Source organism: Sprattus sprattus (assembly GCF_963457725.1).
Source record: "Sprattus sprattus genome assembly, chromosome: 12".
Taxonomy (NCBI): domain Eukaryota; kingdom Metazoa; phylum Chordata; class Actinopteri; order Clupeiformes; family Clupeidae; genus Sprattus; species Sprattus sprattus.
Genome location: NC_137910.1, coordinates 24,596,287 through 24,620,113, shown reverse-complemented (window position 1 = coordinate 24,620,113; position 23,827 = coordinate 24,596,287). Strand labels below are relative to the sequence as shown.

General features: G+C 45.0%; 1 protein-coding gene across 1 annotated transcript in view; it reads right to left on the bottom strand.

Moving 5' to 3' along the window:
* Positions 1-4,686: 4,686 nt before the first annotated feature.
* The window catches only part of disc1 (DISC1 scaffold protein), a 49,132-nt gene continuing 29,991 nt past the window's right edge, over positions 4,687-23,827 (bottom strand). The window contains exons 10-14 of the mRNA XM_080849354.1: positions 18,037-18,097; positions 14,065-14,311; positions 12,536-12,580; positions 9,821-9,938; positions 4,687-6,537 (exon numbers count right to left, since the gene is read on the bottom strand). Of these exons, the coding sequence (XP_080705480.1) occupies positions 6,320-6,537; positions 9,821-9,938; positions 12,536-12,580; positions 14,065-14,311; positions 18,037-18,097 (689 nt within the window). The 3' untranslated portion in view covers positions 4,687-6,319. The remainder of the gene's footprint in view (positions 6,538-9,820; positions 9,939-12,535; positions 12,581-14,064; positions 14,312-18,036; positions 18,098-23,827) is intronic.

Here is a 23,827-nt window from a genome sequence, read left to right as displayed (position 1 = left end):
TTTTTTTCATGTTTATAACCGCCGCCACAGGGCTCTCATTGCAATCTCTATGGCTTCCGGGAGGGCTATCCCACCCGTGTTTTGTCACACGTAATTGCCAGGTAAGGACTAGGACGCGATCTGGCACTCTGCGCCTGGGTGAGACTCTCCACTTTGTGAATGAGGCGCGCCTCACCTAGGACGTGGGTCAGGCACTCCGCGCCTGGGCGAGACGCTCCACTTTGTGAATGAGGCGCGCCTCACCTAGGACGCGATCTGGCACTCATTCACAAAGTGGAGAGTCTCGCCCAGGCGCGGAGTGCCAGATCGCGTCCCGGACCTTAGCTCTAATTGCGTATAAGCAGAGATGGGCAGTATTTCAATTACTTGTATTTGAAATACTAGTAAATTTGCTTTTGAGTATTTTGTAATTTGTATTTCATAGGGCCGATAAAAAATCGAATGTAATTTGTAACAAAATACTTTAGAGTGGAGTAATTTTGTATTTAAAATACTCCAATTACTTTCACCAGTGTTTAGGCAGAAGGAGATTTTTTTTCTGTCGGATTCTACCACGAGACTATCTGATCTGCCTCTGAATGTCATTGTCGAATCAGACAATTTGCCAAAGTGTTGCTTCTTATGGCCCGCCCCTTTTTGGGACGAAAAGGAAATCACCCCAGATCTCTCTCATTGACTCTCATGTTAAATCAATTTTTTTCACAAAACAGGGTTGTGGTCGAAAACTTAGAAAGCTGTCTTGATCCTTGTCATTTATCTTCAGTACACCGACTTCAAGGAGGTTCTTTCAAAGAGCAAATCGAGTTGTTGCACTGAACGTTAGCCATCTTGACACAATGTGACTTGATGAAAGCCGTGTGATGTCCTTATACGCAATTAGAGCTAAGGTCCGGGACGCGATCTGGCACTCCGCGCCTGGGCGAGACTCTCCACTTTGTGAATGAGGCGCACCTCACCTAGGACGCGATCTGGCACTCCGCGCCTGGGCGAGACGCTCCACTTTGTGAATGAGGCGCGCCTCACCTAGGACGCGATCTGGCACTCCGCGCCGCATTGCATAGAGGCAGGGGCCCGGGCGCACATGAGACTCTTATTAAAGATCTTAGCCTACTATAAACGTTGTTGAGACTCGCACTAAAGATCTTACTCATTCTCACAGAGTCATTTATCTGTGTGATGTCATATGTGTGCGCCAGTGTTGTCAATCACATGTGGGCGCCAATGTTGTCAAAGATAATCTGTAACTTGTGGAAGTTGTATTGTTAAATAGTGAGTACTTTGGTAGATTAAAGTATAAACTTTGAATACAAATGCTAGTACAACTTCTATACGTTCATTCACAAAGTGGAGCGTCTCGCCCAGGCGAGGAGTGCCAGATCGCGTCCTAGTCCTTACCTTGCAATTACGTATGACGAAAGCATGGTGGGGATAGCCCTCCCGGAAGCCATAGAGATTGCAATGAGAGCCCTGTGGCGGCGGTTACAAACATGAAAAAAAGGATACGGAACCACTGACATGGGCCCGTCATAATAGCCTGCACCTGGCCCCGTGGTTACTTCGTTACGCCACTGAATAGCCCAAACCTGAATGTCCTGCTATACCAAATTGTGAGAAAACTGAAAATTCAGAAAAAGTATTTCCTGTATTTTAAAAATACAAAATACATATATTGTATTTTGTAACATTTTCTGGCAACAGTATTTTGTATTTTATTTTGATACATTTATTTGAGGGGTATTTTGTATTTTGTATCAAAATACATTTTGATGTATTTTTGCCCATCTCTGCGTATAAGGCCATCACACGGCTTTCATCAAGTCACATTGTGTCAAGATGGCTAACGTTAAGTGCAACAACTCAATTCGCTCTTTGAAAGAACCTCCTTTAAGTCGCTGTACTAATGAAGATAAATTGACAAGGATCAAGACAGCTTTCTAAGTTTTCGACCACAACCCTGTTTTGTGAAAAAAATTGATTTAACATGAGAGTCAATGAGAGAAATCTGGGGTGATTTCCTTTTCGCCCCAAAAAGGGGCGGGCCATAAGAAGCAACACTTTTGGCAAATTGACTGATTCGACAATGACATTCAGGTAGAATCCGACAGAAAAAAATCTCCTTCTGTCTAAACACTGGAGAAAGTAATTTGAGTATTTTAAATACAAAATTACTCCATTCTAAAGTATTTTGTTACAAATTACATTCGATTTTTTATCGGCCCTATCAAATACAAATTACAAAATACTCAAAAGCAAATTAACTAGTATTTCAAATACAAGTAATTGGAATACTGCCCATCTCTGCTGGCATGGTGGTTTTGCATTAACCACCGTGCCCATCTGCTGAAGCACCTGAGTCAGCAGCCAGCTAGCATGCGACTAGCATGTCCTCTCTCTCTGTCTTATTTAACCGCACATTTAATGAAGCTTTCCCTCATTCAATGTCTAATATTTCATCTCCTTCCTGCGTTTAAAATACACGTATCAAACTTTCATAAACCACCATGTAGTTTAGAGTTAATATTCACTGCTGAATTTTTTTTTTGTTTTTTTTTACATATACCAGAATTGGCCTTTAAGTTTGAATGCGGTCCAGGCAGACCCACAGAGACCTCGAGAGAGCCAGGCTGACTGACTGAATGAGCGAGTGAGGCGAGAGCGGAGAACAGCATGAGGAGTCATTACCACCCACTCTGCCATCTCTCTCTCTGAGCTCTAAATGACAGGAAATAGGGGGCTGTTGCCGAGGAGATGGCGTTGCTCCCACTGGTATTGTGTGCATAATTAAGTGTGATTTCCTATGTCTGACTTTGGAGGAAGAATATGAGTCATTTTCTGTTCTCTCCAGCCTTTTTATTCTCTTTTTTTCTGCTCCATTTCCTTAACTATTCATCTGTGCTGTTTTAAATGTTTCCTTTGTCTTCCTTTTATTCCATCATGCTTTTGAGGTGTATGTCCATAAGGATTTTAAAGAAAAGAATGCTTCTTAATTCCTAAAGATTTTTGCCAAGAGAACAATTAACGGCCATCTGAAAAATATGGACATTACGTGGAATACAGTTAGAGACCATTAGGTAATGTTTAAAGACCACATAAACACCGTATCATCACTCAAGTCCTAATGACCAGATGTGGAGTCTGTATGATGGATGAAAACCGCAGAATAGAAATATCAAAGTAAATCTTAAATTCAAATTTTTAAAGGTAATGTATTACCTAACACCAATGAAATATTAACCACTTTGTATTTCTATTTGGGAACTTACATGCATATACAGTATATACACCCTTGTAAGCAAAGAAAGCTCAACCTCACGATTGGAACATGTTTCACCTGGTGTATTGGTCACCCTAAACTATAGAGGAGCAGGAGCAACCAGGGGTTTCTGGAGGAGCAGTCATGACAGGCTGTGGAGGTGGAGGAGAACAGGGAGGCAATGAGCAAATAACCCAGTCAGGGAGAATGTGTGTAGCTGATGGCTTATGTGAGGCAAGAGTGTTCACATAGACGTGTAGATTTTTTTAGCTATCGTGATTGGTGCACCTCTGAAACCTTAATCTGTGTAAATGGGATAGATAAAAAAAAGAAAACAATAAAGGTGCAGATTTTGAAACAATGATTCTTTTGACTCTTCCTTTAAAGAGGTGCCTTGGGACTCTCGTGGAAGTCACTTTGAGGGACACTGGGTAGATTTCTACCTCAGATAGACTCAACCTGTCCTCAAGAATTACAAGAACAACCTACTAGGGTTACTGGTACAGCCATAGTTGCTTTTCTGCTTTAAAAGTGTTATCAGACTACTGTATATGCATTCATTATCAATTACCTCCTTAATATTTATTTCTACACTTGTAAAGGCACAATCTCTAATAGCCTGTAAAGTTGTCTTGCATAGCATTGTGGAGAAACCACAGAGACCACCCTTTTATCATCTTAATTCCCCAGAGTACCAATGTCTGTCACCTAGCAGATATGTCTGTCTCTTAAACAGTATGTGGCAATGCAAACATTAATGCAAGAACATCTTATCATGGTGCATACCATCCACCCATCCCTACACCACACCACCCCCCGTCACCATCTGGTTTGGTTTCCATGGTTATTGCAGAACAAAGAAACCTGCATAGCTAGCAGTATGGTGCAAAGACGGATTCAATTAGGTGCCGAGGTTCTGACTCTCAGCAGCTCCTGCTGGCAGGCTTGGGGTGTAAGCCCTCTTAAGCTGATGGATGGATGCTGTGTTCATGCCTGGCAGGCACTCTCTCCTACTGTTAAAACAGCCCCATTGTGCAGGTGCGAGGAGGAAGCTTGCGCTGGGCGTCTCTGGGCGCCAGACATCCCCCGGTGGAATAATGCACCGTGGGCCCACATGTGGCAGGATGAGATGGGTGATTCCACTGGTGATGATGCAAGATGGCACTACAACCAAAGACATATGGGAAGGTCAGATTATCTATCATCATTTCTATCATCAAACATGAATAACAATTCAAACTTGCAGTACCAGTACCCCTTCACATCAGAAACAAATTATAACTGGCGGTGAAACAATATTGTTCTTTTTTTCTTCATTTATTTTCAGAAAGTGAATACAATTACAAACATGCCATTGGTGCTTACATTTATAACTGTTTATAAACAATTAAAAGCATACTTTTGAACCATAAGCATATAAAAGTCAAGGCATTATAGATATAAGAGGAAGAATATTGCGAGAGAGAAAGAATGAGACACCAGTGGCTCAGTACCCTACAGTGGTTTAAAGCTGTTATGGATAAAAGCCTAGAGATAAACATTCATCCCAAACCGTGCTTGGTTAGAGTGAAAGGACTTCATTAGCTGGTCCCTTGCATTTAAAACAAAACAATAAGATCCTTCATAATGTTAACAAAGTGCTGAAAAAACAGGGCAATACCACCAAAATGACCAGAAAACACATGTCCTTCAATTTCCCACAAAACATGCTTTTCAAAGAAGCATAAGAAACAAGTTTGCACAGACAAATCCTGTACGTAGACAGTCAGAATCAGTGACTAAAAAAAGGACAAAAGACCAAACTAGCCAGTTAGCTTAATTAAGTCGTTGACGCACCACAATTGCTTTAATCATGGACCACTTTATCGCTGATGTCCAATCGTTACCTGAAAAAATGCTACATCCATTTACCATTAAAATGTGTCACACACACACACACACACACACACACACACACACACACACACACACATTAACAGACAAGAAAGATATGATTAATGCTGCATCTTAACCTTAGAGAAAGTACGCCTCCCTTAAATATACGTTGGCCTTAGATTTGATGTGAATTGCATTGTGTGATGTGTGCACCTGTGTTGACACTATGAAATTTAAAAACAAATCAGTGTAAACTGTAGACAAATGATAATCAAAACATTACATTAAATGCATCCATAAAAACAATAAATAAGATCCATACAATCATACAAAAGAGGAATGTTTTAAAAAAAAAAATCATATAAATAAATATCAGTGACTTAAATTGGCCTAGCCCGCATCAAGTGTCCTACAAATCAATCGCTCGCATTTCAAGTTGGAGAGAATTCCCATCCCTAGTGGGCCTGTCTCTTAATGGGGCAGGTGCTCTGTGTGGCCTGCCTAACAAAAATACCCATTATACAATAATGGCTCAAACGTCTTCTCAAACTTCTCTGTTGGCTTTATAACAACTACAAATGAAAAACCAATGCCAGTGAAATAATATATAATAACGCTGTAGTAACACTTATGACAGCTGCCTCCTTAAAGCAAGTCTTGTATTGTAAACCATGAATGATTTAGCATCTCTTTGACATACCACAACTTGAAGGTGATCCAACTGCCATATGCTCTATGCATAAATAATGATTACAAGTTTGTGGTCCAATTAATGCATATAACTACTGATTTGCAAAACATGGGGAAGTGAACAAATACACTTTGTTTTTGTTGATGTTCTTAGAGCACACATAATAGCCAGTTTGGTAAAAAAATTATGAAAAAATGACAGACACACAGATACACACACACACACACACACACACACACACACACACACACACAAACACACACACACACACACACACACAAACACACACATACACACACACACACACACAGAGTGATTAAAAAAGTATATGCTACCACAGGCAAACAGTGTATGGAATGTATATGAACGCCTGGCCCCATAGCATCACTGCTGTCTGTCGGATGAGGGGTTAGACCGTGGAGCAATCTTCAGGATCTCCCTCCAATCAGATCAGCCTCAATGCTTCTGGCCAATTGATTACTTATAACGCACGGCTCCACTCAAATATCCCAGTTATCACTGAAGTAGTGATCATCCTCCACGTCCACGTCATCCATGATGTCATGGTACTGCTCTTCATCTTCCTCCTCAACCTCCTCCTCCTCCTCTGGCTCTTCATCATGCTCCCTGTCCTCCTCCTCATCATCTTCATCTTTCAGCTGCATCAGCATCGCCTGGAGGGTGACCTTCACCTCCTTCACCTCTCTCTCCAAAGACAGTGCAGAGCCGCAGAGTTAAGGAACCATTGCCTCTCTCTCTTACACACACACACACACACACACACACACACACGCACACACCGAACGCACACACACGCACGCACGCACGCACGCACACACACACACACACACACACACACACGCACACACACACACACGCACGCAGGCATGCCAGATGCAAGCAGGCACACACAAACACACACACACAAACACACACACACACACACACACACACACACACACACACACACACACACATTAATGCATACTCACACACCAGTTGGAAGGGTAGCGAGTGTATGAGTGAATATGAAGGCGAGTGTGAGCCCGCCAGCAAAAAAAAAACACCTTTCCTTCATTATCTCGGCTTTAGCAGTCAAACAAAGATTAGAGCAATTTCACTGGGATCCCCAGGCCTCGGGGTCACCTCAGGCCCCAAATCATGCCTCATCAGCTTGTTTCCTCCCCATAATGAGTGCCATCCACACGGGGGTAAATAATTCATAGGCTCGAGCCAAGAGGGGGTGGGTGGGCGGGGGGGGGGGGGGGGGGGGTCCCAGTCCTCTCAACACTGGAGGATTGTTTAACCGGCTTGGAGCCCCCAAAATGAGCGGCGGGTCCAGTGTCCGGCTTAAGTGGGAAATCAAAGGCGGGAGGCTGGGAGGCAGATGGGGCCTGATGGCTCGTTTTGCTCTCCAAACGGCCACAGATTGTCCTCATTCATAATTAAGCAGCCGTTAAAGAGCGCTTCATGAATTATGAAAAGGGGATGGATCAGGCAGATATCCCTCCGGCTGTGTTGATCGGGGGGCGTAATGAAGTTCTTGGCGAGAAAAGGAGGGGGAAAAAAAAGGAAAAGAAAAAGAAAAGAAGAGGAAACAAAGAACAAAATGAAATGTGCTCATTATGTATTGGACTGTGATCGGCTAGGAGCACGGGATGAGCACTTTCACCGCTCAACACGAGCCGCAAGCCAGGACGGTTGCCATGACAACAGCACCCCCCGACGACAACAACAACCCAGACTGCATTTACGATGGAGGCTGACCTCACGCAGCTCAAGAGCACAACAATGACCGTGACCTCTTCTCTTACAGTATGCCTGAGCTCTGATATGTCTAGACAGTAGCAGATGGGGGAGATGTGGGAGTTGTTTTAGGGTAAGAGAGGCTCTGGGTCCACCCCAGACTCCGCTCTTCTTCTCCTTTGTTCTGCTCTCGCAGAAAGGGGTTGGTATGAGTACTTATTCACTGTCTGACAGAACAAAACAGTGGTACAGGAAAGAAAGAGGAAAGCATCATTTTATCCCAGGAAAGAAGGGAGATATGAACTCACACTACACCCACCTCTTTCTCTATAAAAAAAACAGCAGAAAGGTTATCTATTGTTCCCAAAATACGGGTACGGCGGTACCACGTCATGAACTAGCACTGCTGGAGCTGCCTACATGAGCCCTGATGCATCCAGAGGTCTGTGTCTCGGTAGCAGCGTAGATCAGATCAAATGACTGGAATGAAGGCATGGGATGCACATAAATGTAATTAGCACATTCCAAATACGTCATCCGTCACAGTGCAGCACAGTATTCCTTTGACAGCTATTACGCACCTAAGAGACGAATGAGATTTATTTGGAACTGCTCCGGAATACCTGTTCTAAATATGCCCTCAGTAGTCACACAGACACTAATAAAGCGGAGAGGGGGGGGCGCAAGAGAAGAAATATGGAAATCCAAACGGCGCTACCCATCTCCTCATTAGCATGATGCATTGTTATGGGTAATGCGCTCCAGTAGTGTCATTTGCGTCAATCTTGTGGGATGTTATTTCTAAACAGGGTGAGCGAGGGGTTCCCCCCTGCCTTGAATCCATCTCTGCTGGCGAGGCATAGGGAGACATTAAGGTGTCACATCGATAAAGGCACTATCGGCAACGACTTCCTTCTCTGTCTCTTCCTCTTCATCTCTCGAGATGGAGACTGACACTCCCTGCCTCTCTCGCAAGCCTCTAATAAACCTCCCCTCGATGCTTTCATACTCCCCTCGTGTCTTTTTCAGATCTTCTACCTTTTCTCTTTTTTTCAAATGTCTTATCTCAGATCATCTGTCTGTTTCATATCTCCCCTCTTTCAGAAGAAAAGTAAATTAACCTAGGAAGCAGAGCAGACTATCTATCTGCAGCTCATTAGGTGACATTCCCAGTGATCTGTTATGCTTCAAACTTACTGGGCCTCCCAGAATGGAGGCATCAAATTCAGACAGCGTGCCGAAGCTCCAAGGTGTTTTTCTCCTACCCAGAGAAGTGGTTTGGCAGCCGTGCTTCGCCCCTGACGCTAATGAACACCCAGGACCTTAGCAGAGAGGAAAGACTTGCGGTGGCAGAGCATGAGGATAAGGGGTCTGTCACATCCAGGCCCATTTGAAGTCAAGGGCTCGGGCTCACTGCAGACAGAGTGTATGTTGGCATACTGAATGAGATTATTTACATTTGGGCCATATTGTCTCTGAAGCCATTCTTAAAATGTCTGGACATTCAACTTGATTATTTAGTCAAGACCTAAATCAGTTAATACTACGCTAATGCTACCATTCATTTCAACATTAAAGTCACAAACTGCAGGATAAAAAACTATCTGATAAAGGTAGCATATTGCCATTACCACTAAGGCATCCTTCCCAGGAAGTGACATCACTGCATGTCACTGATCTAGTGTTCTGAGCACCTTTGATGAAAAACAGTGGACAGAGCACTTTAGACTGTCATGTAACACATTAGTGTGCATGCCACAGCTTCATTGCCAACCCTAAAACACAAGACTGCTTGTTGGCAAGAACTAACTGAACCTCTGCATTTTCTGTGGGCATTCTATCCACAGTGAGTGTGGAACTGTCAGCAGGTGTTGGAATCTCTACAGTGCATCAGATTTCCGCCAGCAGGGTAACATGATATGGAAACCCGATGTCTTTCATTCCCATTCAAGACATGGCCGATGTCCATATTTCCGAGTCGAGAGAGGGCCGATTTACTTGTGGCTTTTCCAGAACATCGACAATAGCTCATATTCCCACATTATGCCTTGCTTATGGCACACACACACACACACACACACACACACACACACACACACACACACATACAGACACACACACACACACACACACACACACACACACACAGACACACACACACACACACACACACACACACACACACACACACACACACACACACACACACACACACAGACAGATTCACATCCACAGGTAGGTATTTTAAAGGATATAAGTGAGCTGGTGGTCCTGGGTGTCCATGGCTACTTGCAGCTGGTCCTCCAGAGAGAGAAGCTGCTCACTGATCTTCTCACACTGGCCTGTCACATCCTCCACATCGCTACACATGTCCTGCACAGGGCCAATACACTCAGTTAGTATTCACCATCAACACACATCATTCATTCACTCACACACACACACACACACATAACCACACTCTCAGTTAGTAATCACCATCAACACACATCATTCATTCACTCACACACACACACACACATACACACATAACCACACTCTCAGTTAGTAATCACCATCAACAAACATCATTCATTCACTCACACACACACACACACACACACACACACACACACACACACACACACACACACATAACCACACTCTCAGCTAGTAATCACCATCAACACACATCATTCATTTTACTCACACACAGACACACACACACACACACACACACATAACCACACTCTCAGTTAGTAATCACCATCAACACATATCATTCGTTCACTCACACACTCACACACACACACACACACACACACATAACCACACTCTCAGTTAGTAATCACCATCAACACACAGCATTCATTCACTCACAGACACACACACATAACCACACTCTCAGTTAGTAATCACCATCAACACACATCATTTGTTCATTCACACACACACACACACACACACACACACACACATAACCACACTCTCAGTTAGTAATTTGAAAAAAAAAATTGCCTCTCCCCACCGGCGGCGCTGGCAGCGCGATTTTCTATCAGTTCTCACCACACAACGACGTCTCATCTTTGCTCCTTGAATGTCGATATGTAATGGTATGGAGTTATTGAAACTTACTACGTGTAAAAAAGACTAGAAATTCAACGTTTATTTTTCGAGTCTCAAGCCTCTAATGTTGCCTCGGGCGCCTTTAATATAAACATGAGCTACTAAAATAAATGGATACACCGTAATATACGCCCCACATATGAAATCACATTACATGTAATAGCCAACCCGCAGTCACGACAATATAGGGATTTCTGAAAGCTCTCCAGAAATCAATCTCATGGTCAATAAGAAGCAGATGAAGATGCATTGGATCTATTCCCTGTTGACTGTCGATACAGTGACCTTGAACAGTCTGAGTCTTCAAAATGTTTACTGGAACGTTGATAAACTACACTGCCCTCAACTGTGAATTGAGTTGTAGACGGGACCGGTTCTATGTGCACCCATTCAGAATCAATTAGTAATGATTAATGGGTTCTATTTAAACAATAAGCCTAAATTGAAAGCTTTCCCCTCAGTGTTAGAAGCATGCATAATGAGACATTAACGATTCCTGTGTTTGACGTGAGACTAGTGTGAGACTGGTGTGAGACTGATGTGAGACTGATGTGAGACTGTGTATTTCATGTGTACGTGGGTTGGGGGTGGGGGATGAATACTAATCTCTCCTCCTCCAACTGGGCAGGCAGAGGACAGGCATCTGAGAGGAGCATTCAGGAAAGCTGATTTGCACCACAGCAGGAGAAAGGGTGTGAGGTAGAAAGTCAGGAGAAAAGAGAAGGCGAGACAGACAGAACGGGAGGGAGAGAACAGGAGGAGGGATCGAAATGGAGAGAAAAATACAGAGAGAGGATAAGGAGGGAAGGCTAAGGATGGGGGGGGACGGGGACATCGTGCTGGAATCGATTTCCTTTGTGTTAGTATGGCAGGGAGGTGAGCAGCGGCAAAGTGGAAATCATTCCATTAAAGTCATTAGGGAGAGGCCAGCTAGATCAGACTGCTGCCAGGCTGCTGCCTCTGCTCTCCATTCCTTCCAGACCTTTCTCTCACTCACACTCCCTCCCTTGTTTGCTCACTCCCCCCTCCACAAAACCTGTTTTTCTTCTCACTATCGCCTTTCACGTTCCTTCTCTTTCCAATCACACCACATCTCTCTCAAACAAACATATTCACACACACACACACACACACATACACTGTTTCAACCAACTGTATCATCTAGGCACAAAGACTTTCCACACTATCCCCATCAATATCAACCAGCATTTAAAATACACCAGCACGCTGCAATTTTCAGAAGACATTTCCCGAAAGCTTTGGGCGCTAAAAACCGATCCATTCTCAATGTAGAATAACGTGAAGCAAAAGACACTCTCGCACTGAGCGAACTAGGAAGGATCAATGCACCTGATCTGTTTTTGTAAAAGTCTGATTGCTGCTGCTGGTCTTTGATCAATACAGTGGATTTGTCTGCACTGTTAAGGACACAATGCCCTCTAATTTGTTATCATCATTAGTCTGGGTCATTAACCTTCATCAAGCCTTTGGTGGCAGACAGGTGATGCTTTGTCAATGTGAATGGCAATGTAAATGGGTAAAACATTGGCATAAAGGTCCACAAAGCCCTAGTTCTGGTAGAAAATCATCCCCCACACACACACCACATGTTCATCTAACCAGAGCATGTTCTGGGCACGGGGGGAAGGATGAGCTGAGGTTTATTGATTGTTTGCGCTAGCAAGCACTGGAGTTCACATATAGATTGACCCCCAGGTCACCGTGGCCCTGCTCAGGGGTTCTTGCTAAAGCCCGACCCGCTCTAAGGTGCTGACTGCAGTGCCAGCGGGTCTTATAATTACAGCTGAGGCGAGGTGCTGCCGCTGCAGAAAACACAAGGCAGACGGAAACGTGTGTGTGCCTACCTCTGGGTGATTGTCCTCCAAGCCAAACAGGAACTCTTCTAATTTCTGGAGGGCAAGAGGGAACAACAATATAAGCAGGGTGATGCTTTGCACAGAAAGGAACAATCATTTCCCTCATTTATGGGAAAAAGCTGCAAAGCCAAAATTATATTGTGCTTTTTCTGTTCTTAATGAAAAGAAAAAAAAACACATACAGATTCACACATGCAATTATTAGCCATTAAAATGATAAGTGGAAAACAAATTAACCGGCTTAGCTCTGCCTCATCACAGTTCAATTTAACTACACGCCGAAAAAGGTTTACAAATCTACGCTAAAGCCGAAAATAATTACCAGTCAGTCAGAGATGTATTAGTTATACTGCAGCCGCAGGCCTGGAACACTACAGACAGCACAGAGAGGAATTGCTGCTCTTTTCTGATGGACTCTAGTGATGTAAATTTTAATTACCTTGGGCATGTAGCAGGTTATATTATTGAAAATTGGTGAAAAAGCTAAGGGCACAGTAGAGGTGTAGGGTGGGGTGAAGCAGACATTTTGGAAAATGTCTGTCAGTAAGGAGTCATCTTTGGATTTGAGCAGAACAGGTAAGTGTCATGGCGTTGTGTGTGCGTAGCCACAACTAAACAAGAGATATTCGTATGATGGTTTATTTAGCGTGTTGTTCTGGCTCTATTGATAAGCCAGCTCCTATGTTTATTTGAAGAAAAAAAGACAGGGACACGCTAGGAGAAGTAAGATAAAAAGCAGCCTCAGCTCACCTTTGCACTTGGCGACAGCAGAAGAAGAAAAGGAGGAGGAGGAGGAGAAGATTGAGGAAGAGGAGATGGGTTAAGAGATGTTGCCAGTCTTCAAGAGGACAAAGAAAAATAGAGAGGGTGAAAAACAGAGCGAGAGGAAGGAAACGCATGCCCAACTAAATGAGAAGAGAGCAGCAGAGTTAGTTAGTTATTCAATCCTAACCAAAAGAGCACAGCAGGCTTGAGACCAGGTTATTGTTCAGAAGAGAAGAGGGAGAAACATAAAGGAAGAAACATGTTAAAGAGCGTCAGAGAGAAAGAAAAGGGAGAGGCAAACACAGGATTCTTTGAAAATACACCCTTTTTTCCTGAGAGCTTTGGAGAGCTTCTGCTTGACTGAGTAGCACAATGAACATTTTGAGAGTACAACAGAGAGTGCTGCTCATGTTCGGAGAGCCCAGATAGTATTTCTAAGGGATAGGTACTGAGTTCATTCTCACTAGGAATAAGTTTTAGTCTCTGATATGCTCATTTGGACTCAGGCCCACGGTGGGGTAGTGAGCTGAGGACACTACAAGCCACACATCAGCCAGATCTGAACACAGAATCGATACAAGATCTGGGCTGCATCTGTTCTGGAGCCAGCTGTTATCCGGGGAAAGAACCGGCAGAACATCTAAAAGCTTTCAGGAATCCAGTTAAACCTCCAGAGTTGGCCTGGCCTGGCCTGGGCTTACCGGAGCTTTCAAAGTAAGAGCTGTCTGACACAGTGATGCTTCTTGCAGTACCTTGGTGAATTCGGAGTGCTGCAGGTTGGCTTCTGGACACCAGCGCCCCCCCAGGGCAGTCAACATGGCGCAGTCTGCCTCTGCTTTGGTGCACGTCTGGGTGAGTGGACCTTGGTCGAGTACGGGGGGGACCTCCTCGCTGTCAGGCCCCGAGCAGCTGGGAATGCGGAGCTGCAGACTTCTCAGGATGAGGTGGCAGGCCTCCAGGTCCGCCTCCCACACGCGCTCCAGAGCCGGGCTTCCACAGCTGCACACACACACACGCACACATACACACACCCACACATACACAGATACATACATACACACAGACACACACACATGAATATTAACATTAAGCCTAGTTAGTTTGAACATTTAGAAACTGTCATTTCAGCCAAAGTTGAAAATGTTTTATGGTTGTTCAACTTGTTAAGTTTCTATTAGTTAGCTATTTGTTCTGTTCAGTGACATGTTACCAAGATGTCAGAGCAAGTTTGTCCCATTCAAACATGGCTTTTTGTGTCATATTGTCTAATAACCTAGGGGGAGCTGCGGTTCATGAGACCTTATTAAATTTATCTTGAAAAAAAGCCCTATGCAGGAAAAGAAACCAGGAAGTGTAATTTCCACATAGATATAGTCTCTTTCTCTGGCAGGTTAATACAACTCTTCAGACTCTCGGAGTCATAAGTCCATCATTTCCCCATTCTGAGGGTGCTCGTCAAGCTACTGAACAGAGCTTCATTATCCCTCTGAAGGAACGTGTCTTTGTCTGTAATAGCCACTCTATCTCATTAATTCCCATGGCCTCCATGGTCTAGTTCTATAATGACCAATGTCAATCTGAGGTCATTGTGAGCACAGTGGCTAGCGGGAAAGCACACAGATTTCTCACTGAGTAAAATATAAACCAGGCTTAAGACAGCAGAGGCTGGGACTGCAGCGACTGCAGCTCTTGTCGTGCAGGTCCTGATTAGTCAAGGGAAAACAGTTCAGCAAAACACAAATTCTGCTTAATAGGCATTTTTGCACTGGGATCCTTCTGGAGGCCACATTGAGATAATTGGGATTAATTGTTTGCTCAGCACAGAACCTGATTTAACTATTACTTGACGGGATAAAATCAGAATAGCCTGACAGCTCGAGAGAATGATGTTCCACATCTTCAGTGTTACTGACTAGATGACGATGGCATATGTTAAATGACAATGTTGTTAGATAAGATGATAATAATTTAGAACAATTAGACTTTCTAATGTAACTAAATTAAGTTACAAGATATTTTTTACAAGTGTTACATTTAGGATAAAGACGAAATATGTTCCCATATGTACTTAAACAAGATATCTGTTGCATTAAAACAACTCAAGTAACTTAAGAAATTTCTGGCTAAAGCTACTTAAGATAAAACATTGCTTCCTCCTCATCTGACAAAGAGCTGAGGAAGAACTGCTCACACACATTCTCAATGGTGTTCACCTTCGAGTTCCTTTCCAATGAGCTGACCCACAGGCCAGGTGAGCTCAAGAGGATGTGCTGACCAGACAAAGCAATGTGATCTTAGTCCACTGGGACCCAGCCCTTCACCTGCCAGACAGGAGCCCTGCGCTGGGACCCCCAGCTCTGGCCTAATGGGTCTCACCCTTCATTCACCTCAGAGGACCGGAGCCAGCTGGGCACCCACAGCGCTTCTGCTTGGGAGACCCGGAGCAGACTGCAGCGAGTCTGGCACACCTGTCTGCCGCCTTAGCCTGTCCTGACTAAAGTGCCTGCTGCAGGGAGATGTCCAACTCTGAGATGCTAGACAGAGTCCCTGGGGATGTGGCAGTAGGGTCAATTCTGAGGTGGCGTGTTTGAGACTGGGAGTGAGTAAGTAGGTGAGTAAGTGAGTGGGTGTCTCTGTGTGTGTGTGACAGAGAGAAAGAGAGACTGTGTATGTGAAAGTGTGTGTGTGTCTGGGTATTTTTGTAAAAGACACAAAAGGAGAGAAAGATAGAAAGAAAGAAGACTACTAGAGAAAACAAATAAATATGAGTGACATGTGGTCAGATAAGGTCACTGGTAGAGGGCATGCTTTGCCCCAAGACACCTGCCAGCTCCTGATGAAATTAGCATCTCATTTCCCTTTCTGATTCCATGGCAACTGCCAAACAATACCCAGTAGACTTCCACAAGGAATCTAGATTAAATTGGTAAAGGATCTCCAGCACGTTTATCTAGAGGATCATTACTTCTGCTGTTCACACATTGCTCATAACACCAATATGAGATGCAAAGAAACCCCTGAGAGAGAAGGAGAAAGAGATAGGGAGAGAGAGGAAGATAGAGAGGGAGAAAGAAGGGGAGAAAGAGGGAGAGAGAGAGAGGGAGGGAGAGGGAGATAGAGAGGGAGAGAGAGAGAGTGACTGAAGGGCAGACAGAGGCTCACCTTCTAAATGGCACGTCAATCTGTGCCCTAAACTCATAAATATGAATACAGTTTGTGGCTCGAGAATACATTTACCATGGTGACAGCTGACTCTCAATCCCCTTAACATTTCAGTTTTAACCCCAGTTTTATTGCTTACAGGAAGTGCCGGGATACGTTGAGAACACAGGTTGGTCTCTACTCTTTCAGGAAGCAGCAAAGAAACAAACTCAAAACAAAGCCAGATCGCCCCTCAGCACCTGAAAAGGGTGTCTGAATTGGAAAACTTCCTCCAGCCTCCTGTTGGAGACCACTTCTCCAACAGTGAGCAGCTCTCCTCAGCTATGCTGGTGACATTTACGTGGGAGTGCAAAAACAATCACTGACACACACACACACACACACACACACACACACACACACACACACACACACACACACACACACACACCACACACACACATACCACACACACCACACACACACACACCCTGCCGACTGACCACCCCAGTGAGTCTATAGGAAGGCAGATAATTAGTTTTCTGACACCCCACTGTCTCAAGAGGAGCCAAGCTTTCCTCCTCCGTCAGACAGAGAGTTCACACCACCTCTAGCCTCCAGCCTGTCAGGCTACGGGAGTTAACCTGGGGTGGCTTCTTCCTCAGCCTTTCCAGTAGCTGCAACTGTGTGCTTTCAGAGTGTGGGCGATTGGTGGTGGGGGTGGGGGGCAGTGATTGACAGGAGGCCAGCCTCTCGCTTGGTCTCACTGAGGACATAATAACAGCGGAAGCCGTGTAGGCTAGCTGGAGGAAGGCTCACTCCGCCTGACTAGACCTATGAAAAGACGGTGTCATCAGAGAACGTTCTACGAACTCACGTGCTAGTTCACAAATAGACGATTGAACGTGTCTGCATGGTTTAATGTGTGCAGGAGATGACACACACTCACACACAGGCAGCCAAGTGGATATATTTCATCTAAGGCTAGCGAGCGTGTTTTCACTGGAGCCTCAAATGATTCCAAAATTTTGAATTTCAAAAACAACGCTTTGACAGGATACTCCTACCAGGATGTTACAGCAATAGAGAGTACCTCACAGGCAAGTCACTGTAGTAAGATATGGCAGCAACAAAAAGAGAGGGAAGAGAGGAAGAAGAACAAGAAGAATGATGCTCAGAAGAATACTCAATGTTCTGTCACTTCAGTAGTCTTCTGTGAGAGAGCAGGCATCCATTTATGTAAATTCTCTCTATCCCTCTCTAAATGTCACTTTCTACCCATCAAAGGAAGGAGGCAATGGCTGTCCTGGACCCAAGCCTGAATCATTTAGCATAGTGATACAAAAAACTGAGAGATCAAAATAACCAAAGCAAAGAAGTGTGTGTGTGTGTGTGTGTGTGTGTGTGTGCGTGTGTGTGTCTATGGTCTGTGCGTGTATGTGTGTGTGTGTGTGTGTGTCTGTGGTGTGAGAAGTGGTTTGCATAATGAGGGGAAACCAGGCCCTGGAGGCATCAAGAAAGGTAGGAGAGCAGATGAGAGGAGGAGAACAGGATAGGAAAAGAGATCTCAATCTTTGTCTCACCTGTGAAGTCTGTCTTCCAGAAGCTCCATGTACTTTGCTGTGTTTTCTTTCAGAGTCCTCTCTGCAAGGGAAGCACAGGAGAGACAGGAGTCAATACTAGGCCCACATCACAAGCACTTCACTTGAACCCTCACCATGGAACTGCATTTCTTGCATCTTAAAATACACTGTCCTCTCACTTCACCCTCTCTAATCCTCTTGGGGCCGAGTGATGTGGCTAGTGTGAACATTTGTCACACTAAGCCATTCAACTTGACTTCTTCATGAACGTGACTGTTTGGAGTAGCAGGCATTAGTGTTCAAATGTAGACGGAGAGAGGAGAGACGTAAGTTCCACTGCTTTCTCTTTGTCTGTATGTCTCTGTCTGTCATTCTATTCCTCTCTTTTTTTCTTTCTCTCTCCCTCTATCTTTCTTTCTTCCTCTCCCCCTGTTTCTGAATGGAGAGGACATTGAAAGTGAGCCTGGAGTGATAAAGAGATTCCCATCCTCTCTGAGGTCTTTATCGGAAAATCAGAATCACCACAGGGCTTTCAGCGACGGGCGCTCAGTGGCCCTTCTTCAGTCTGTCTCGCTCCGCAGCCTGAGCCCGAGAGGCCCATGTCTGTGTGTGTGTGTGTGTGTGTGTGTGTGTGTATGTGTGTGTGTGTGTGTGTGTGTGTGTGTGTGTGCGTGCCTGTGTCTATGTGTGTGTGTGTGTGTGCGTGTGCGTGTGCGTGTGCGTGTGCGTGTGTGTGTTCGTGTGCGTGTGCGTGTGTGTCTTTGTCTGTGTCTGTGTCTGTGTCTGTGTCTGTGTGTGTGTGTGTGTGTGTGTGTGTGTGTGTGTGTGTGTGTGTATGTGTGTGTGTGTGTGTGTGTGTGTGTGTACTGGAAATAGAGAAGGGGGAAATTGAGTGGTGCTAATTAGCTCATGTATGATAGATGAGGCCACCGCCCCAGCAGACAAAGACACCACACCAACACTCACACCCAGATATAAATGTGTCCCTACATGGTCACCAGAAATGACAGAAAGAGACACTGATTACAGTGGGAATCATAGTTAATGATAACTAACAATCACAGGTGGTGATAACTAACAATCACAGTCACTGATAACTAACTATCAGTCCATCACTGCTTGACAGTGGTTATAAAGGATTTCAGACCACAACAAAATCACAAAATTACATTTCACTTAGGCATTAAGAGAGAGAGAGAGAGAGAGTGAGAGAGAGCAATGTATGGGAGGAAAAAAGGAGAGAGAGGGCAAGATAGAGGATGTGGGAGGAAGTTGAGACAATATGGAAATATTTCACCTTTAGGTAGAGGCAAAGTGCCTCAGCAAAGCAAAACAACAACACAATCAAGGTACACATGATGTGCATGAAGAGGAAAGCGCAGAGAAGAAAGGGATAAGCACAGAATGACAAAGGAATAGTCTTTCCAGAGGACTCGATAACACTCTTATTAAACGCCTTGTGCATAAGTGCAGAGGTGCAGCCGAACAAAAACACTTCATCTCAGCGTCACAGACAGGCTTAAACAGATATCAGAGTAAAGAGGGGAGAGGAGATGAGAGAAGAGGAGGAGAAGGGAGGAGAGGGGGAGAGAGAAGAGGACATGAGAGAGAAGAGGAGAGGACGGGAGAAGAGGAGGGGGAGGAGTGGAGGGGAGGGGAGAAGAGGAGGCAAGGGGAACGGGAAGAAGGGAGTAGAGGATAGGAGAGGAGGGCCTAACCCTTAATATCTATCATTAGTGGTGAGCCATGGCAGAGGTTTCCAGCACGCCAAGGTGACCACATCAGAGAGCTCTCCACTGGCACCACAGCAAGCGCTCTGGCTGTTAAACGTAACTAAACACGTCAATTAAAATAGCACCAAACACTGGGTTATGACAGCTTCTTGCAAATGGTCCAACCATATAGCATGTGACCCACAAGATATGCCATTTCTCTTCTGAAGTACTAAATGTGCGGGGTTTTCCCCTTAGTGAGGCCAAAGTGACACCAGTTCACACAACGATGACACAGACCAATTTGGAATCTCTCCTGACTTTCAAAGGCACATTTACATACTGTACAAACAACTACACGCTCACACAAGTGCATGACACACACACAGCCTTCCGTGCAGCTAGATCCACCAGAGTCTCATCACACAGAGGCAGGTCCCACATTAAACACCACAGTCTCATCGTACAGAGGCAGGTCCCACAGTAAACACAACAGTCTCATCACACAGAGGCAGGTCCCACATTAAACACAACAGTCTCATCGTACAGAGGCAGGTCCCACAGTAAACACCAGAGTCTCATCGTACAGAGGCAGTAAACACCACAGTCTCAACACACAGAGGCAGTTCCCACAGTAAACACCAGAGTCTCATCACTCAGAGGAAGTAAACACCACAGCCTCATCACACAGAGGCAGGTCCCACAGTAAACAGGTGCTTGTGTCTGACACAGCTCCGCTACCTCTGCCCGAGGCCACGTGAAAGGGAAATCAAAGGCATCTTTAATCAGGCGGCCGGCTTCTCCAGTGGGCACCTCTCCCTCCTCCTTTCTCTCTTTGTCTCTCTCTCCATATCACTCTCTCTGTCTCTCTCTCTCATATCTGTCTCTTTGTCTCTCTCTCTCTCTCTCGCTCTCTCTCTCTCTCCCCCCATATCTCTCTCCCCATATCTCTCTCTTTGTCTCTCTGTCCTCAGCTGCTGCAGGCCGTCTTATCAGAGATGCGTGGGGAAAGATCAAATCACACAGTGGGTGGCTTCTGTGTGAATCTGATAGGCCTGGTTAGAAGGTAAGCTCCACTAGGTGCTCAAGAGGACAATGCTGGGAGATATCTGTGATGACAGGGACAGTAGGTGTGATAGCCGACCTGCTCCACACGTGTTGGGAGGGAATGACCTCATTGCCCTTGGGACAGTGGTTTTAAGTCTAGCCTGTTTGCTTGTGAGTCTTTATGTTCGTGTGATAGACTATGTGTCAGTGTACACATATGCTTGTGTGAAGAAGTGAGAAAGTGTTTGTGTGTGTGTGTTTTCTCGTTCATTCTTGTGTGGTAGAATGTGTGTCTGCTTGAGAGTGAGAGAGTGCATTGCATTGCATTGTGCGTGCTGTATCCATGTAATGTGTGTGTGTGTGTTTGTGTGTGTGTGCATATGCATGTGCATGTGCATGTGCAGCGAGGCAAAAGCTCAGCTTTAATAGCCATGTCGTGCACTACAATGCCTGTAGATCCATATGAAGGTTATTTATGGAGTGAGACAGGTCGCTTATCACTTGTGTAATTGCCATGCCCAATGGCAGCGCAACTGACAGATCTCCCTTCCTGGATCTCTTCTAGCAGTGAGGCTTACTGTGTAAATCAGTGTCCGCCAAACATGAGATGTGTGTGTGTGTTAGGGTGTGTGTGTGTGTGTGTGTGTGTGTGTGTGTGTGTGTATGTGTATGTGTATGTGTGTGTGTGTGTGTGTGTGTGTGTGTGTGTGTGTGTGTGTGTGTGTGTGTGTGTGTGTGTGTGTGTGTGTGTGTGTGTGTGTGTGTGTGTGTGTGTGTGTGTGTGTGTGTGAGTGTGCCTGCATGAGACTGTTGAGTTGACTGTCTATGCATATAGTTAGCATATAGATAGATCTGAAAAAAAAGTGACAGGTCTTTCTCTTCAATTCAATCTTAATCATTGAATCTGGGAAAAATAAAGCCTCCTCTAAATAAGCAGCTTCACGTGATCCTGTCAGTACATTTGTGAATGAGAAAAGCATCCTGTGGCTTAGCTTAATCATGTGCACCTTTGGAGAAGTATGACTGCTTTCTCATTAAATCGGTATTCGTCAATCGTCAAAGAATCCTAACTAGCACATCAAGAGTACACTTAGATGACAAGAGCAGTGAGATGATAAATGCACGTGATCACATCATGACACACATATTCCAGCATTCCAGTGGGGAGCTAGGATAGGCTGACAGGAACCAATTAGGAACCCCCTTCTCCTCTCTCCTGGGGATGCTTGTCACCCCTAGCTAAGGGCTAAAATGATCCACATGCTATTAAATGGGATTGTTTGTCAAGGCAAGGTGGTGCGCCACAGAACGTGTTGCCTTAATTTGCACTTCTTGTTACGCCATCAGCTAGGTGTTGCATTGAGGAGGAGGCTCATGATATGCACAGTTAAACAGGACCCAGCAGAGCGGTGGCAGGAACATGAAGAACCATTTCTCTCCTCCCTGCGGAGGCAGAAAGAGCTCTCAAAGAGGAGCAATGGCTTTCACCGCAGTCAAGCATCAAAGGCAGGAGATGACAGAGTTTCCTCTCGGAAAATACTGTCAACAAAGCCATCTTAACGATTCCTTCATGGAATGTGCCCTTCTTTTGGTCTTTGTTTAAAAAAAAATATATATATACATATTTTCCTCTATGAAAATAAAGGCCCTTAAGACCACTCCTTTACAGAACATGCCCCCTCTTTATTTTCAATAGAACAGCTAAGAGAAGAACTCGAATTGCCCTTCAACCTAGTACAATCTAAACAAAACACAGGTTGCCCCCCCCAGCCCCCCCCCCCCCCCCCCCCCCCCCCAGCCCGAACACGATTCCACAACATCGGACTTAACGCAGCGATGCCATGATACAAAGCGACAGGGACCACCACATCATCATTCATCACACAGGCTTGACTCGGCTCAGCACCCTGACCTCCCACGAGGTTACGGGGAACACGATAGCTTGGTATTTCTGACTTCACTCTGCTCGCTTGCAGGTCACGAGAGCGAACGGTCGAAAACCAAAACGCTGCCAGGAAAGCCGACCACGGCCTCACGGCGTTTAAGAAGTGCACGCGGCGTGGGAGAGAAAGACCGCACCGCACACATGCCCTGGTTCTCCCAGGACCCACATGAAGAACGGGAGTGAGTCACATCTGCCCTGTAAAGAAGTCCACTACGAACAAAGTGTTTGGAAAAATAGCACATGAGAGTGTAATTCAACTCTGCTAGGATATCAAGTTTGTTTAGCACGGAGCGTTTTTTAGCCGTGTTTTAGCCGAGAGTTGGCTTGTCAGGACAAAATTCCATCTTTTTGAGGACGGAAGATATAAACAAGTTTCTGTTACCACAAAGCTTTCCACTGAACCCATTTCTGAACCATAGGCTTTGATCTGTTCTCTGATTGCGAGCAAAACAGCCTGACGACAGAATTTCGATCTGTACACCACTGTGTGTCAATTGTGTGAGGCCCCCCGATCTCCGACCACTACAGATTTGAGTCTGTACTGTCAATGAACTGTCAATTCACGTCAGTTAGTGAGAAAACAAAACAATCATGGGCAGGAAGAGTAATGGAGCTACCATGGCATGTACCATCGACCACAACAGTGAAACCACATTTAGTTAGAATGGGAATATTTATGAGCTAATGATTGCCACTTCTGTTTACTATCCGTTCGGTGGGTGACATTTGTATGGCGTCTGTAATTGTCTGGTGAATAAAGTAGCCACTGTTGTTCAATTTCATCCGACGATGAAGAGTTTGAGGTAGCATTAACAGAGGTTCCGTCCGCAGACGTTGCGGGCTGGTGTGGGTGTTATGGAAAGGCAGTCCAATAAGGAGAACGAGGAATGGCGTGTCAGCGTAATTGAGTTGCCAGCGGGGACAGTGATTAATGTTTCTCCCGTCCGTCTGTCCACCTCTCTGGGTTTCGGGCGCACACACACACACGTGTGAACACATGAGGCCGCAGAGAAGGGCTTAGTCAGCAGATGTAAAAGCATGCACACACAAAACTCATATAAAAGGACACAACACAGACACAGACAAA